Source organism: Meles meles, chromosome X (assembly GCF_922984935.1).
Source record: "Meles meles chromosome X, mMelMel3.1 paternal haplotype, whole genome shotgun sequence".
Lineage (NCBI taxonomy): Eukaryota > Metazoa > Chordata > Mammalia > Carnivora > Mustelidae > Meles > Meles meles.
Window position 1 is genome coordinate 95,338,945 of NC_060087.1, and position 16,998 is coordinate 95,355,942.

Here is a 16,998-nt window from a genome sequence, read left to right on the forward strand (position 1 = left end):
AATAGAGCTGAGAGACCATGTGCCAAGCATTTTTTTAATCCTCTCAGTAATTACATGAGATTCTTTTATCTAGATAATCAGATTGTTATTCTGAGACTGTGTAATGTCGCCTAAAACAAATGAGTATGGGATATTCTAATTTTATCTCCTTGTGCCCTTGCAAACCAGGAGTCTAACTATGGAAGAAAGGTAATATGGATATAATAAGGCTAAAGAAAAGATTTTATGATCTCAAATTTGAATTGGAAGTATCAATATAACTTCAGGTGTTTTATCTTTAAATATATGTGTATTTTCCCAGCTCTGTCCACTGAAAAGACCTAGAAACAATGAATATTCTTAGCACTCATTTTGTGGTCTTGAAATACATTTCTTGATTAAAAACCAAGCAGCTTTGTGGAGAAATGGCTGATGATTCCAGGTCTGGGCAGGAAATGTTCAAGATGAGCCTGTATCATTTTCTTATACCAGAGAGCGAAGAAGCTATTAGACTCCTGGGGCCATGTCAAAAGAACTCAGGAGCCATTTTGAAGAGGTTCCCATTGGTCAAAGATAGAGCAGTTTGAGTCTCAACAATGATAATTACAGCAGACTGGAACATATCAAATATATTGGATTTAAAAGTTCTTAATGATATTTTAAAAACTGGTCACCTTAGGAGAAATAAGCCAGTTCATTTTCCTAACTGGAAAATAAAGTGAAAGAATAAAGCCTTTATCGTGCCTACCTTATATGAACTGTACCACTGGGTAACCAAATAGATGAAGGGAAGTTTCTGTATATTAGTATTCTATCTAATCAGTGAGGATAATTATTTTGCAGTCCTTACTGAATAGGTATTAAATAGCAGTTAGCTGTGAAGATTGCAGAAACATTATCTATAGATGTGTTAAAGAAATCAATCCTGAGTCTGATCCAGTCTCCTGGATCTAGCTACCTATTTGCAGGAAATAACAAGAACATACTGAAACACCAAGACTATATAATTAGGAAAATTAAAGACTGTGGGAAAATCAATAGGTCAAGAGGCCCAGATTTTTCAAAAGAAAAACTGAAAGGAAATTACAGGGATGGAGAAAAGACCAATAGTAAAAGAGATTCAAGACCTCAACTTTTAAAAGCTACTTAGGGATGCACATTTGGAGGACAAAACTCTTAAAACCACAAATGAGTGATTACTGTGAAAGTCAGGGTAATGGTTAAATTATGGTGGGAGGGAGGGTTGTGATTGGGATAGGCCACAAAGATGTTTTCTGGAGTGACTGGCAGAGTTTTATTTCTTGGCCTGGATAGTGTCCACCTTAAAACAATTGGTTGTGATTTGCTTTCTGTATCTGATTCATTTATAATTTAAAAATTAAGTATTTAGCATAGTTCCTGGAATAAAAACATTCAATATATGTTCATTAATGAGCATAGAAATTGTTCACTGAAAATGTTATTGTAGATCCTGGTTTTACTACTTTGTGCTAATTGCAAGGAAAAGTATTAGATGTCTGCTTTCGAGACTACTGAGCATAAGATGAAATGACAGGTGAATCAAGCATTGGAGTACCTCATTTATGTAGTCATTGAAAGCTTACCATTTAAATGCCAGGTTGTGTTCTGTGTAGATACTTCTAAAAATGTATTTTACTTCTTGTTCTTTGAGTCGCTTATCGACCTCAGCTATAACTCTACTAGGTCATGGCTGCTATTTAATCGGTCTTTAACATTCCTTTCACTCCTCTAGATGAAACAGCTCATGTTTCCCATTGTGTTATTCATGTGTCTCTTTGGCAGCCCCAACCCATCCTCCATTATGAAGTCACTTACCTGCCAGGTGATTAGATGTGATGATTGCCTTTAATATGAATCTCCTCATAGGCGTTGAATACTGTTAACTGAGTTTTGGTAACTGTTCCCAAGGCTTTTGTCAGGGCCAGGACTAGTGAAAATTTAAGAGAGTGCCAAAAAACCACAGTAATCAAGGTAAATAAAACTTTAATGTACTTTGTTTTTCTTAGAACATGTATATACATAGGAGCTAGGTCAGGGAGTAGGGGGACAGAGGGAGAAGGAGAAAGAAAATTTTGAGCAGGCTCCATGCCCAACACAGAGCCCGATGCGGAGTTCGATCTCACAACCCTGAGATCACCTGAGGGATATCAAGAGTTGGATTCTTGGGTTGCCTGAGTGGTTCTGTCCACTGTCTGCCTTTGGCTCAAGTCATGATCCTGAAGTCCTGACACTGAGCCCCATAGTGGGCTCCCTGCTGAGCAGAGTATGCATCTCCCTCTGCTCCTCCTCCTGCAACGTGTGCGCATGCTCTCTCTCTCTTTCTCAAATAAATAAATAAAATCTTAAAAAGAGTTGGATGCTTAACCAGGTACCCCTAATGTAATTTTTTAAAAACCAAGAGTAATCCCCCCAAAAAATCCATGGTGAACAAAGGATCAAAATTTTAAATAAAGACAGGGTCTGTGGGCCAGGCTTAGGGTGAGTTGAATGAGGAACTCTTTGGATCATGCAACAGGTGCAGGCTTGGATCCTGTCTTCATTTAGAATTTTGATATTTTACTAATAATGGATTTTTTGGAGGCATTATTTTGGTGGCCCCTTGAATTTTGCATCTCACTACACCTAAGTCCCCACCCAGCCCTTTGATCTGTAGAGAAGTCACGCCTTACTTTGTGTGTTCATATGATCTTCTGAAACATCTTGAAACAGACTTTAGCTTCGTAAACGAGAAATAAGCATTTTGAATGCACTGTGTTTGTTTCCATTAATATTTTAGGGAAGTTTGTATTGTTTTGGAGCTATCCCTTAAATTCTAACTACTAAACCCATAGAGCCCTGTTAAGTTTACAAATGAGATGCTTATGTATGTCTAGAGCATTTGGAAATTATAAACTCTTTCTTTGGGGATGTACTATAATATGCATTTTCAGGGAAGGTGAGTTCAGATAAAATAATCTCCAAATTTCTTCTGCTCTGGATTCTCTCAGGCCCATGAGAACTTACTTAGCTATCCATGTCTAGTAGTTGGTTTTTTCCTAGTGATCATAATCACATTCTGCTATCTTTAGGTAATTCCTAATTTATTTTTTTAATGGTGTGATTTGAATGCTAGTTTAAAAGGAATATAAGTGGAGCTTTGTTGAAAAAGCCATTACTTTATAGAAAACAAATTTATAAAGCCTTTTGAATATTTGGACATAAATTCTAAAAATTAAATGCCTCTTCTAAATCTGTGAAAGTGGAGATTTTTACATACATGACAAAACTCCAAAACAGTTGAGCATGTTTTAAAATTTTACTGTTTAATTTAGATACAGTAAGAATCATTTTTTGGTGCCCATTTCTGAGATTGGACAAGGCGTAGTGTTGCTTATCCAAGTTTTAAATCACCCTAAGACATCCCCTATCACTGTTAGCCTGTAACTGTATAAATGGTATAGATAAGTATATTGTAAGTATTTATGTCGGTGAATAAAAACAAGGATTATTTCTAATACTTGACCTTAAATTCCCCTTGCTAAATTATCAGAATAACAAATTCAGCTAAATTATCAGAATAACAAATTCCTGTACTAAACTTAAGTGTTCTACAACTCTGAACTTAAATCATTGAACAATGAGACTAAGGTTTCTCTAGTTCTCAGGGTTAAAATTATAGTGCAGGTAACACAATAAATTCAGTACTTAAATGTCTAAGTTGGCTAAAATGATTGAATGGTTGTATCGTCAAATCTAACAAATTTATCTGGTATGTGTATAGGAGATACTTATTTTACTATGTTGGAACTGTTTCATTTCCTTTACCTTCATAGAGGAAGAATGTATTCATATTTAAACATAATTATATTTGAATTTCTTACATGAAAAATTGAAACTCCTGAATGATTATTGTTTTTACTATAGCCACAGGTATAGAAAGTCAAAGGGATAAGATATTTCATCTAGCCTGTGTTAGATTCTGTGTGTCCTTAGAATTGGAACTGTCATGGTTTAGAATGCCCAATATTTCAGTGATGCTATGAAGTAGAAACCTTCAAGGATTACTTAAATCTGTAATCTGTGTAACTTAGTCTCTCTTATTAGCTTCTACATCTTGTGATTTGACTAAGGATGGCAGATGGCTGAAAATATCCTTAACTTTGTGTTAAGCTAAGTAAAAATTTTACTTTAATGGTATTTCATTTATGTACTTGTTAGCTGATGTTTTTTTAAAAGTCTTGATGGTCAAAAGTGCAACTTCCAGGTTTTTTTCCTTTTAATTTCAAGTAATTACTTTAACTCAAAATAACCTGTAATGAGCTCCCAGTTTCAACTGGCATGTCTAAGAATGTGGGCAATTCACCTTCCAAATTTTTAAGTCAAACCATAAGAATTAGAATTGTTTGACCATATTGGGGACACAAAAGTAGAAGATGAACTACTCCTTATAAGGTGTTACAGTTGTGCATTGCTACTTTGTTTTTTGTTTTTTTTTTAGTGATTGCTTCACCATCCTATCCATACCTTTCTGCTCCTATTCCTGCTGCTGCTGGTTCTTTACCACCTCCACCTCCTCCTCTTGAGGTGGGAGAGGCTTCAAACTTACCACCACCACCTCCACCTTATTCCTGTGATCCAAGTGGCAGTGATCTGCCTCAAGGTAAGGAGATTCTGAGAGTTGTGTGAGGGTTATTTAGTCTGAAATTTTTTTAGAGCATATCTCTCTCTGGTTGTCTACTGGGGTTGGATCCAAATGGAAATTGACCTGAGAGCATAATGCCAGGTAAATGACTAAAAAAAGAAAGAACTGAAAGCTGATAAAAACTTCTCCATAATCAAGAAGTGGATGGTTTTTTGGATAGCTACAGGTCTGTCTTGAACATTTTCTCTCTGTTCTCTCAACTCCTTTTTCTTTTTTCGAAAAGCAGGAATTGATACCAAAATTTCTCCATTTCTTAAGTTCCTACTGTAAGTGTATGAAATTGTTATAGCCTTTGATATTTAGGATTCCAAGTGAATTTTGAAGTTTGAGAAGTTGGGGTTTTTTTTTTTTTTGAGTAATTGGGGGTCTGATTTGCTTCAGATTTTAGTCCTGTGGTCTTGTTTAATTAAGCTAAGAAGTAGCTTTCCATTGAAAGTTCTTTGTTACGCCTCAGTTTGGCAGTGTCTCTCAAGAGAATTATAGTTGAAAGTTGTTTATAGCTTGTTTATACTTCTTTGCTGTAAAATTCTCTAGATTTTTCTAGCTGCTTCTCTATTTTTATTTTTTAACTCCTGCGTAGTAACCAAAATCTTCAATTAAATGCTGTTCTTTTTCTCTACCTTACAACTTCATTATCATCTTTATATACATGATTCTTAAATCTATCTGGTCCTGGCCTCTGAAATTTGTTACTTACCCCTAGCTACTTTGTAGACATTTTCACTTGGCTTTTTTTCTTTCATTTCAAACTCTGTCTATAATGAAATTCCTCATCTTTTATCTCCCTTTCTTCATTCCAGGCCAGGCAAAACACTGACTCCTTGGCTTTCTGTTTTGTTAATAGTGCTTCATTTCTGTCTGATTTACCCAATATCTAAACCCTAATCCCCTTCACTCCTCTTCTCTCACTTACCTATCCATGCCTAAGATCTACTCTGTGACCACATAATGGTGATTTTGCATTTCCCAACATTTCATTTTGAAAAAACCAGGAGCACCTGGGTGGTTCAGTTGGTTAAACTTCTGCTTTTGGTTCAGGTCATGATTCTGGGGTCCTGGGATGGAGCCCCATGTCAGGGTCCCAGCTAAGTGGGGAGCCTGCTTCTCCCTCTCTCCCATGCTCGTCGTGCTCTCTCACTACCTGTCTCTCTGTCTGTCTCTCTCTCAAATAAGTAAATAAAATCTTCTAAAAAAGGAAAGAAAATGTTCAAATATACTATACATGAAATTTTAATTTCAATGTGAATATTCATGTATTCATCACCTAGATTCTATCCATTAACTGTACTTGCTTTATCACAGATCTGCCTGTCTTTCCTTCCATCCATCTCCTTGCCCATCAAGTCATCCATTTCAGTTTTGGTGCATTCCAAAGTAAATTGCAGACATCAACATTCTTCACCATAAAAAGTTCAGCATATATCATATGACCTCTCTGATATGAGTAATTTGAGAGGCAGGGCAAGGGGTCATGGGGGGTAGGAGGGGAAAACATGAAACGAGATGGGGTTGGGGTTGGGAGGGAGACAAACCATGAGACTCTTAATCTCAGGAAACAAACAGGGTTGCTAGGGGGTGGGGGGTAGGGATAGGGTGACTGGGTTATGGACTTTGGGGTGGGTATGTGCTATTCTCCGGCGAGTGCTATGAAATGTGTAAGCCTGATGATTCACAGACCTGTACCCCTGGGGCAAATAATACATTATATGTTAATAGAAAAATAATTTAAAAAAAACCCTTCAGCATACATATCATTAACTAGAGCTTGGAGTTTATTTTTTCTTTTGATGTAAAGTTATAATGTACAAATCTTAAATGTATACTTGCTGGGTTTTGAGAAAGGAGTAGATGCACCTTTGTGTAACCCAAATCCCCATCAAAATATAAAATAATACCATTATCTCACTGTTACTTCATGCCCCTTCCCAGTCTTTTTCCACCCCCGCCTCTACTTACCCTCAAGAGGTACTCACTGTTTGATCTTTTTGTCAGTTTCACTTGTTTTGAAATTTCATATAAATATACAGTATATACTTGTTATGGTAGGCTTCTTAAACTCAGCCTAATATTTTTGGTATTCTTCCATATCATTTCATGTATCAGTAGTCCATTAGCTGTTATTGCTCAGTATTTCATATAAAAATTCCCATTTAGGGGCACCCGAGTGGCTCAGTCCATTAAGCGTCTGCCTTTGGCTCAGGTCATGATCCCAGGGTCCTGCTGTATGTTGGGTTCCTTGCTCAGTGGGGAGCCTGCCTCTGTCTCTCCCCCAGCTCATGCTCTCTCTCTTGTCCTCTCAAATTAAAAAAAAAAAAACCTTAAAAGGTTTTATTTATTTATGTGATAGACATAGCGAGAGGGAACAGAAGTTGCAGGAGTGGGAGAGGGAGAAGCAGTCTTCCTGCTGAGCAGGGAACCTGAGGTAGGGCTCGATCCCAGGACCCTGGGGTCATGACCTTAGCCAAAGGCAGACACTTACTGACTCTGCCACCCATGCACTCCCCAAATAAAAAAAAAATCTTTAAAAATTCCTGTTCATTATTTTGTTGGTAGATATCTGGGAATTTACATTTTGGGGCTGTGAATATTCTTATAAAAAGTCTTTATGAACCTATGTTTTCATTACCTTTGGACAGTACTTAGGAGTGGAGTTTATGGGTCATAGAAAGGTGTGTGTTTAGTTGTACAAGGAACTGCTGGTCATTTTTCCAAACTTGTATTTTTTTTCTACCTTTTTAAAAAATATTATTTATTTGACAGACAGATCACAAGTAGGCAGAGAGGCAGGCAGAGAGAGAGAGGAGGAAGCAGGCTCCCTGCCAGGCAGAGAGCCCGATGTGGGGCTCGATCCCAGGACCCTGGGATCATGACCTGAGCTGAAGGCAGAGGCTTTAACCCATTGAGCCACCCAGGCGCCCCCTTTTTCTACTTTTTAAAAAAGATTTTATTTGAGAAAGAGCACAAGTACGGGGAGGACAGAGGGAGAAGTAGACTCCCTGATGAGGACGGAGCCCAATGCCGGGCTTGATCCAAGGACCCTGAAATAATGACCTGAGCCGAAGGTAGATGTTTAACCGACTGAGCCACCCAGGCACCCCTTATCTCTTTCTAGTTTTGCAAGAATTCTGCACCTGATTATTTTACTTCCAAACATTTGCTGACGTGATCTACTTAAATTCTTCCCCCTCCAGTCTCCCATCTTTCTGTTAAAATCTGGTTATTTTCATGATATCCTCCATTATATTTCAAAGTGATGTTTTTGAGTTTTTATAGTCCCTTTCTGTGCTCCTTTTTTTAAAACAGCTTGAGATCTAATTCACATACTATAAAAGCCACCTATTTGAAGTGTACAATTCAGTGGTTTTTAGTATATTCACAAATATGTGCAATCATCACCACTATTTCTAGAACATTTTCATCACCCCAGAAAGAAACCCTGTACCCATTAGCAGTCATTTCTCATTCCCCTGGGCTACCACTCTTCTACTTCGTGTGTCTAAAGATTTGGCTATTCTGGACATTTGACATATATGAATCATGCAATATGTGGGCTTTTGTGACTGGCTTCTTTCACTTAGCATGATATTTTCAAGGTTCATCCATGTTACAGCATGTATCCATACTTCTTATAGCTGAATAATATTCCATTGTATGGGTATGCCACATTTCATTATCTATTAGTTGATGCACATTTGGGTTGTTTTCTCCTTTTTGCTGCTATGAATAATATACTGCTATGGCCATTTGTATACAAATTCTGTGTGAACATACATACACACACCAAGGAATGGAATACTGTGCCATTTGTGAATTTGCTTCCTGCTATTATCTTTTGATATTCTTTATTTTAACCTTTGTACTCCTATACTCCTATTGCTGTGGAGTCTTTATATTCCCACGCAATGGTTCAGAATATAAAAGCTGATTGTTTTAAAATGGTAGTAAATATATTTCTACATATCAGAGGTCTCCAATTTAAGAAAGAGAGGTTTACTTGAAGTTTGTTAGTGGGACTCAAGTTACTTAGAAGAATGTAGAGATCCCAGGCCAATCAATAAAAATACATTTAGAGATACAATTAGAATGCTAAGATTATTCCCTCTTCTCCCATACATCTAGTTTTTATTGTGAAATATGTTAAGTGCTATGGAGAAGTTTTTATCACCTTAGGACATAAATTATTTTGAGTTACCTTTCTTACTGCCTCCTCCTTTTGGAGTTCTAGTAGTGTGGTATGTTAGTCATGTTAAGTAAAAGCAAGGTGAATTGTTTCATACAGTGCTAGTTATATTATTAGGCAACATTAATCATGGCATTGGTAGAGCATGAGTTTGTACTGTGTAGTAGCTCCATTAACAGAAGACCATTATGATTGGTTATGTACTAAATTGTTTGCTCAAGAATAAAGTCTTGATTTTACTCTTGAGATAAGCAAGAAAATGGCTTTACTGGATTCTTTCTAAATATTAGCAGAGTAGTATTTCTGCCTAATATTAAGACTAGAAATAAAATATGTATTTGGTAATTAAACCTTGGATCAGAAAATGATCTTACCTGTAGTGGCAGGTAAGTGGTCATTTACTATAAGGTAGAATTGAGGGTGATGTTGATGCAGGAAGACTACATTTATAACTAATACTCAGAAAGGCTCTTAAGTGGTAGTTCTAATTGCTTATGTCTTCTAGTTTTTAAAATTAAGATTTTTAATTTTAGATACAAAAGTTTTGCAGTACTATTTCAATCTGGGATTGCAGGTAAGTCATGATAAAATTGCTTTGACAAACTCTAGATTAAAAATGTAAGCTGGTTTGATAATCAGACTCTTGAACTTTAAAAGCCACGAACACTGTGAGGAGCCTAAAAGTTGTCTTCATAAGATAATTCTGAAGATGATATAAATCAGTTTTGTACTTGACCCTCCCAGTGCTTCAGTTCCTCTTTTAAAATAGTTGTTAAATTATGGCAAGTGGGGGCTCTAAGCAACACAACTTAAGCATTTATTGACCTCCATATTTAGCATCATATATATGCCCACCCTTCACTGTGTTTTTCTGTTTCAGTAATAAATGGATCATTTGTCTTGCCTGAAACATTTTTATGGTTGTTTGTACATGTCATTTGAAAAGTAATTGGACTGATTCAAAGATATTTAAAGGGCTGTATTATTTTTAAAGCAGTTATGTGTTCATAGATATTTACCAAACATTGATTTTTACCACTCCCCTGAATTGTAGAAGGGTGGGGGTACTGACAAATATCTTAATACCCTGAAAAGCGTCTCTGATTTCAGGTAATAGCTCTTTTATTTTATTCTTTCAGACGTCATTTCCCCCCCCCGAAATACACCTGACTTCTGATATAATAAGATGGCATATTTCCTATAATACAATGATGGATTTTAAGATTTGGCAGATGATAGTAAACTAGACAGACTCCTGGATAATGCTTAGATTAGTTTGTATTCCCAGACACTGATTTCACTAAAATGTTGGGCATTTCATTTCCAGAAAACTATCTTGTCCAACTGGCACACATTTATAAATTAAGAATAGTGAATGGTTTTTTTGTTCTTTAAGACTATTTCCCAAATGCAGTTTTAAGAATTGAAAATACAAACTCCGTGCACCTTCAGTTATGTTAGTTTATTACAGTTACATGTGGAAACATTGTAAGTCATATTAGATGTCTGAGGCATTTTAAAACATTCCTCCTGCATTTTACATCATGGGAATAGAAGGAAATTCAGAATAGTTATTAAAATGCATTTTATATTAAAAGTAATAGCATTCATTATATGTGAACTAAAGTATAAAGAAAACCGAAATCATATGTACAACCACTATACACTGTGATACATTTCCTTATAGCTTATTTATCTCTTTTACAAAATAATGACTAGGCTCTGTAATTTTGTAAACTTTTTAAAGTTAATAATATGAGCATTTTTTCCTTAAATATTTAGCAACATAATTTCTTTAATTGCCTGTATTGTATCCCGTCACGAGTATGTCATAATTCATCCAGTTCCCTATTGTTGAATATTTGGGTGGTTCATTCACTCTTATTTTTTTAGTTACATACAATGTTACATTAGTTTCAGGTGTACAGTATAGTGATTTAATAAGTCTATACATTATGCTGTGCTCATCACATATGTAGGCATCTGTCACCACACAACGCTATTACAATACCGTGGGTTATATATGCCTTATGCTGTACCTTTCATCCCTGTAACATATTCCACTCTATTTTGTTTTTGAAAATAATGCTAGGAAAGACATCTTTGTATACAGATCATTGTGTATATCTGTAATTTCCTTAGGATGCCTTCTTAAAAGAATTCATGTATTCAAATAGGAGATATAGATGCTGCAAAAGGTTTTAAAGTTGTAATAGAGAATAGATTTTCCAAATGTTCTTTTAGGTTAAAAATGCTACTCTACCTGAAAATCATAGCCCAACTTCTTTTTTTTTTTTAAGTGAGGAACTCTGTACTACTTCAAGAAAAGAGATAGTAAAGTCTTTCTTTCTTTCTCGCCCAAGTGCTATCACCACAACTACTGGCACTCCATGATCTATGTGCCACAGATGCAGCAGCAGCAGCATCTTCATGTAGAGAATTATCCAGTCTATTCTGAGCCATCTCCTCTGGTAGAGCAGACAGTTCCTCAGTTGTATGGTGAGGTGGGGAGACAAGAAGGCACACAGGTGGAAGCATCAACAAATGGTGAGTATGTAATGAGAGTGCCTGCAAGAAGGACAATTGGACTTTATTATGTGTAATTTAATAATAACCTTCAGATATCTCATTTGGTCCATATTCTAGACCCATGTTTTCTTGTTTGTTTTAGAGAGTGAGTGTGAGCAGGGATGGAGGGACAGAGGGAGGTAGAGAATCCTAAACAGGCTCTGCGCTTAGTACGGACCCTGATGGCGGGGCTCAATCTCATGACCCTGAGATGATGACATGAGCTGAAATCAAGAGTCAGACACTTAACTGTCTGAGGCACTCAGGCGCCTCTAGGCTCATGTTTTTTTAAAGCATGGTATGTGGACCCTTGGAGTTCTTGAGACCTTTTCAAAGGATCCATGAAGCCAAAAGTATTCATCATATATTACACATATCTTAGAGATTTTATTTGTCTCTTCACTGTTAGATTTTGCATTGAGGATTCAAAAATCAGTAGTAGGTAAAACTGCTGCCACCCAAGCACAAATCATGGGAGGGTCACTAAACAGTGCCTTCACTACCATGTATAGTCATGATGTGAAGATGTCAGTAACTTTTGGTTTTAATCAAAAACGTTCTTATTTTTACTAAATATTTATCTTTGAATAATTGTATGTAATATTCTGTGTGACAAAATGGGGACTATTCCTAAAGTATCATACATACTGAAATACGATTAACTTAAAAGAATTTGTGAGGTTGACTAAGGAGCTGAACTAATTTTTTTCATGCAAGACTATTTTTACTTGAATGATAGACAAACTATGGTTATTTAGACTTGTGGATCTGGCAGGCATTTTCTCAAATAACATGAGCCTGTCACTTCAAGAAAAAAACAACTGATAGTATTTGTTGTCAAACATAAAAATTCCTTGGGGAGCCTGGGTGGCTCTGTCAGTTGAGCATTTGGCTCTTGATTTTAGCTTAGGTCAGGCTCTTGGGCCTCTCCCTCTACCCCTCCATCCATGCACGCTTGTCCACAGTCTCTCTCTCTCTCTCCCTCTCTCAAATAAGTAAATCTTGGAAAAAAACAAAGATAAAGATCTCAGCTTTCAAATAAAAATTTGAATTTTAGAAAACTTATATCTGCTACTATGAACTTGACAGTTTCTCAGTACTTTTCTAATAAGATAGATGGAGCTATTGGGGCGCTTGGCTAGCTCAATCAGTAGAGCATGCCACTCTTAATCTCAGGCTTGTGAGTTCAAGCCCCATGTTGGGTGAGAGATCACTTTTAAAAAAGCTTAAAAAAAAGATGGGGCTTTTAATGAATGTGGTTTTTCACATTGTATAATAAAATGTGTTAACATTTGGGAGATCTGTGTAACTCAGTAAAATGATACCCATGCATGGTGTTACCTATGTATAATTTTGTAAAAGATATATTCAAAGCGTAAGGTAAACTGTGGATTTCAACGTTGAGAGAGTATGAAAAAGTCCACATTGCTACTTACCTTTGGCAACTACCACTTACCTAGTTTTGGTGTAGCATCAAAGAATATGTAATTATCTGAAAAGGCTGGTTATTAAAAGATTTCTGTCTTCCAGCTGCATATCTGTATAAAGCCATGTTTTCATCATATACTTCAAAACAACATATCACAATTGGTTAAGTACAAAAGCAGATGTGAGAATCCAGTTGTCTTCTATTAAGCCATACATTCAAGATTTGCACAAATATAAAACAATGACACTTATCTCACAATATTTTTGTTTTGGAATATAAACTTATTTTTATAGGAATTAATAAATTTAACTTTGTCAGTTTAATTCTTAATACAGTAAATATTGAAATAACTCACATAAACAAAAGCTGTTTGAGATCCTTAATTTTTAAGAGTGTAAAGGGATCCTGAGACCAAAAAGTTTGAGAACACTGTGCCAGACCATAAAAGTGGTTGCTGTATGAATTAACAATATAGTATAGATGGAGAGGCATTTTTAAAGGGTTTAGAATGGGATCTTGACTGCCCTTCTTGGAAGGAATCGGCAGGAGGTAGAAAAAAAATATGTAGATTAATCAAACCACATCTGTCTCACATTCCAGTACTGCTGCTTAATGCTTATGATCTCAGCTAGTTACTTAACCTCCCTAAGCCTGATTTTTTGTAAGATGGGAAATAACTGACTTGCCGGGGTTGCTGTAAGAACTAAATGAGATAAGTTACATGTATGTAGAAGTATACTGTGCCTGGTGCATGTGAAAAATGTGAGTTTCCTTCTGTTTCTCCCTTTCTTTAAAGCATATTAATGGTTTGGAAACATTAGTACTACAGATCTTAGCCCTACTGTTCACCTAGTGTTCATGTGATATGGCCCATTGTAATAAAAAATTAAAGTGTCAACCTTCATTGCATTTTTGTACCATGTACCTTTTATAGAACTATTTTTAATTGTAAACCATGAGACAGTGGCAGTCTTCATTCCAGAGTGTGCTCATCTATATAATCCCAGGTAATGAAGGACTCCTTTTTAATATTTACATAGTCGCTATAGCAAGAACAGAACTACATCCGTTTCCACTAAAACTGACTCATGGTAGCAAAAGTGGTGTAAAATTAACGCGTTGCCAGCATCTTAATGACATTCAACATTAAATGTTTGGTCTTTAGGATGTTCTTCAGAACCTTCAAGTATAGACCAGATTGTATACACACCAGAGTTTTTAATTGCTAAAGTAATACATAATGGTTGTTTGGATAATATGTGTCACAGTGGGGAAACTATTGGATGACTTAATTGGGAATTACCCTTATGAGAACTTAAGTGACTAGAAGGACTCTAGAGAATGTTTTTGTGTGTATTTAGTCTGTGGGTACCTAAATCATCCCAGAAAGATAGGTATCTCTAGGTAGACTACTTTTGACCCATTATACACACACATATATTTACATTTTTATGGGTAGAAATTTTTCATATAATCTTCTAGCAGCCTGCTTTAGTCACTAATGTTTATATCAAAGGTGCTCTGGGATGCCTGGATGGCTCAGTAGGCTCAGCTTCCAGCTCTTGATTTCTGCTCAGGTCATGATCTCAGGGTCAAAGAGATCGAGCCCTGTGTTGGGCTCCGCGTTAGTCATGGAGCCTGCTTGAGGTTCTTCCCCTCTGTCTCTGCTCCTTCCCCACCTCTTTCCCTCTGTAATAAATAAAAGTATTCTTGCCACATTTGCTGTGGATCTTTCCTATAGTTGGTGCTAAGTTTCACTTTGACCTGAACATCCATTTATGTTGATGTTTTAGTAAATCTTTGTATATAAAGTGTGTACTATATTATGCATTCTTTGTTTCAGGTACTTTTCCAAATGCTGACCCTGCATCTGTCCCTCATGGAGCAGTCTATTATCCAATGATGTCAGATCCCTATGGGCCACCACCTTTGCCAGGTTTTGATTCCTGTCTTCCTGTTGTGCCAGATTATCCCTATGTTGCCCCCTGGCATCCAGTTGGTGCAGCATATGGTGGTTCTTCTCAAATTCATGGTGCTATGAATCCTGGGCCAGTTGGCTATATTGCTTCACCTCCCTCAGCTTCTCATTACATACCTCAGAATATGTAAGATTGAGCAGTATGAAGTACTCTTGCACTGCCATTTTTTGCTGTTTTGGTTTTTAAAAAGTGTTTTATGTTAGTGTTTAAGTGATTTAGGTGGTTAGGGTGATTACTGTTGTATCTTATCTGTCTTTAAGATTATTTTATCTTTTGACTTAAAATACTACTTTAAAGGAATATTACTTTGGGTTGTGGATGAAGAAATTGAGATGGATGTACAGGCTAGCCCCATATTGAACATATTTCATCAGCTCTTTTCCTGTTAGCCAGCTTGTCAACTTTGTATTAGCTGATGGTTCCAGTTGATAAAAGGAATAAATCCTACAAACTATTTCCTTGGTTCAGATGTCACACATTATATTAAACCATGCAAAATTGGAATAACTCGACTTTTTTCTAGAAAATAAAAAAATGAACATTTGCTTCTGGATAACTAAACATTAAATGAGAGTTTTTCGGATTTCTTAAGAATTGTCTGAGTTATGTTCTGTGATACTAATCAGTTTTGAAGGCACATGGTGCTTTGCTTTAGATTTATTCCATATGCTCTTTGATATTGGATTTATGTAACTTTTACTGCACAGTATTGAATTGGTGTCCTTTGCACAGTTAGCAGTAAATAAAAATTAGCATTTAAAATTGCTAAAATGAGTGGGGTTTTCTTTTCTTTTTCATGGCAACAAAGAGTACCAGATACTTGATTGTTCTAATGTTTTTCCCCTGCTATTTTGGTGGCAAAAAAATGTGATTTTATGACATGAACTGGTGGGTCCCCAATGAAATGTTATTCATTCTCAAGATGTTATGATGCATAGTACCAGCTCTAGTTCTTTTCCCTTGAATATGTCCCTTTTTAGCTTGTGGGGGTTCTTTTAATCTTAACTCCCTTATGGAACTTTAATCTAGACTTACTTTCTCATTGTCCTATACTTTCAATAGTTGTATCTTTTCATTTTTTTTTAAGATTTTATTAATTTATTTGACAGAGATCACAAGCAGGCAGAGAGGCAGGCAGAGAGAGAGAGGAGGAAGCAGGCTCCCTGCTGAGCAGAGAGCCCGATGTGGGGCTCAATCCCAGGACCCTGGGATCATGACCTGAGCTGAAGGCAGAGGCTTTAACCCACTGAGCCACCCAAGCGTCCCATCTTTTAGTTTTTATTTTTAGACTTACCTTATATCTCTGTAGGCCTGCCTCGCCTTTTCTCTGACTTTCTGTGAGACCTATTTCATCTTTTCCCTTTTATCTACCCAAAGACCACAAGAGTCTTTGTATTCATTAGTTCTCCTGTAAGGGGTTATTCATAATGAATGCTTTGCTGGATCTCACCTGACAACAGCTATTGAAAAAGTATTCTTTGGTTGCCACAAAACTTATTTATATTGTCATCTTTAAAGGTTATTTGTGCTTGTGAATTAGTCCATTTTTTCCCACCTTCAGCTATACCCTAGGCAAAAAGAACCATTGAGAATCTCCAGGCTCCAGGTGCCTTAGCAGCCTAAAGTACTGGAGGAGAATCCATTTTATTATATTTATTTATTTATTTATTTATTTATTTATTTATTTATTTATTTTTTAAAGATTTTATTTATTTATTTGACAGAGAGATCACAAGTAAGCAGAGAGGCAGGCAGAGAGAGAGAGGGGGATGCAGGCTCCCTGATGTGGGGCTCGATCCCAGGACTCTGAGATCATGACCTGAGCCGAAGGTAGTGGCTTAACCCACTGAGCCACCCAGGCGCCCTGGAGAATCCATTTTAAAGAAGATATCCTATCTTCAATGTACTGTTCTCAAGATAATTGATACTAATGAATTCTAAATCCATGTACTATTTAAGACTCCTCTTTCTTAATAGATAGGGAACTGGTTGTGTTTTGTTTTTACATCCTTCATCTTGAGAAGTCCTTACTGTACAAATTGACATCAGGCTTTAGGAAAGAAAGATAGGACAATAGTGTGCTGATCTTTGTAACAACCTGACTCTGTATTACTGTTTTAGCTTCTTCTCTCCTGACCTCCTGGATCCTCAGTGTGTGCAG

General features: G+C 36.5%; 1 protein-coding gene across 1 annotated transcript in view; it reads left to right on the forward strand.

Moving 5' to 3' along the window:
• ALG13 (ALG13 UDP-N-acetylglucosaminyltransferase subunit) overlaps window positions 1-15,608 on the forward strand; it is a 68,573-nt gene extending 52,965 nt beyond the window's left edge. Inside the window, 4 exon segments of the mRNA XM_045996200.1 lie at window positions 4,478-4,639; window positions 9,395-9,435; window positions 11,225-11,408; window positions 14,702-15,608. Coding sequence (XP_045852156.1) covers window positions 4,478-4,639; window positions 9,395-9,435; window positions 11,225-11,408; window positions 14,702-14,967 — 653 coding nt within the window. The 3' untranslated portion in view covers window positions 14,968-15,608.
• Window positions 15,609-16,998: the final 1,390 nt, after the last annotated feature.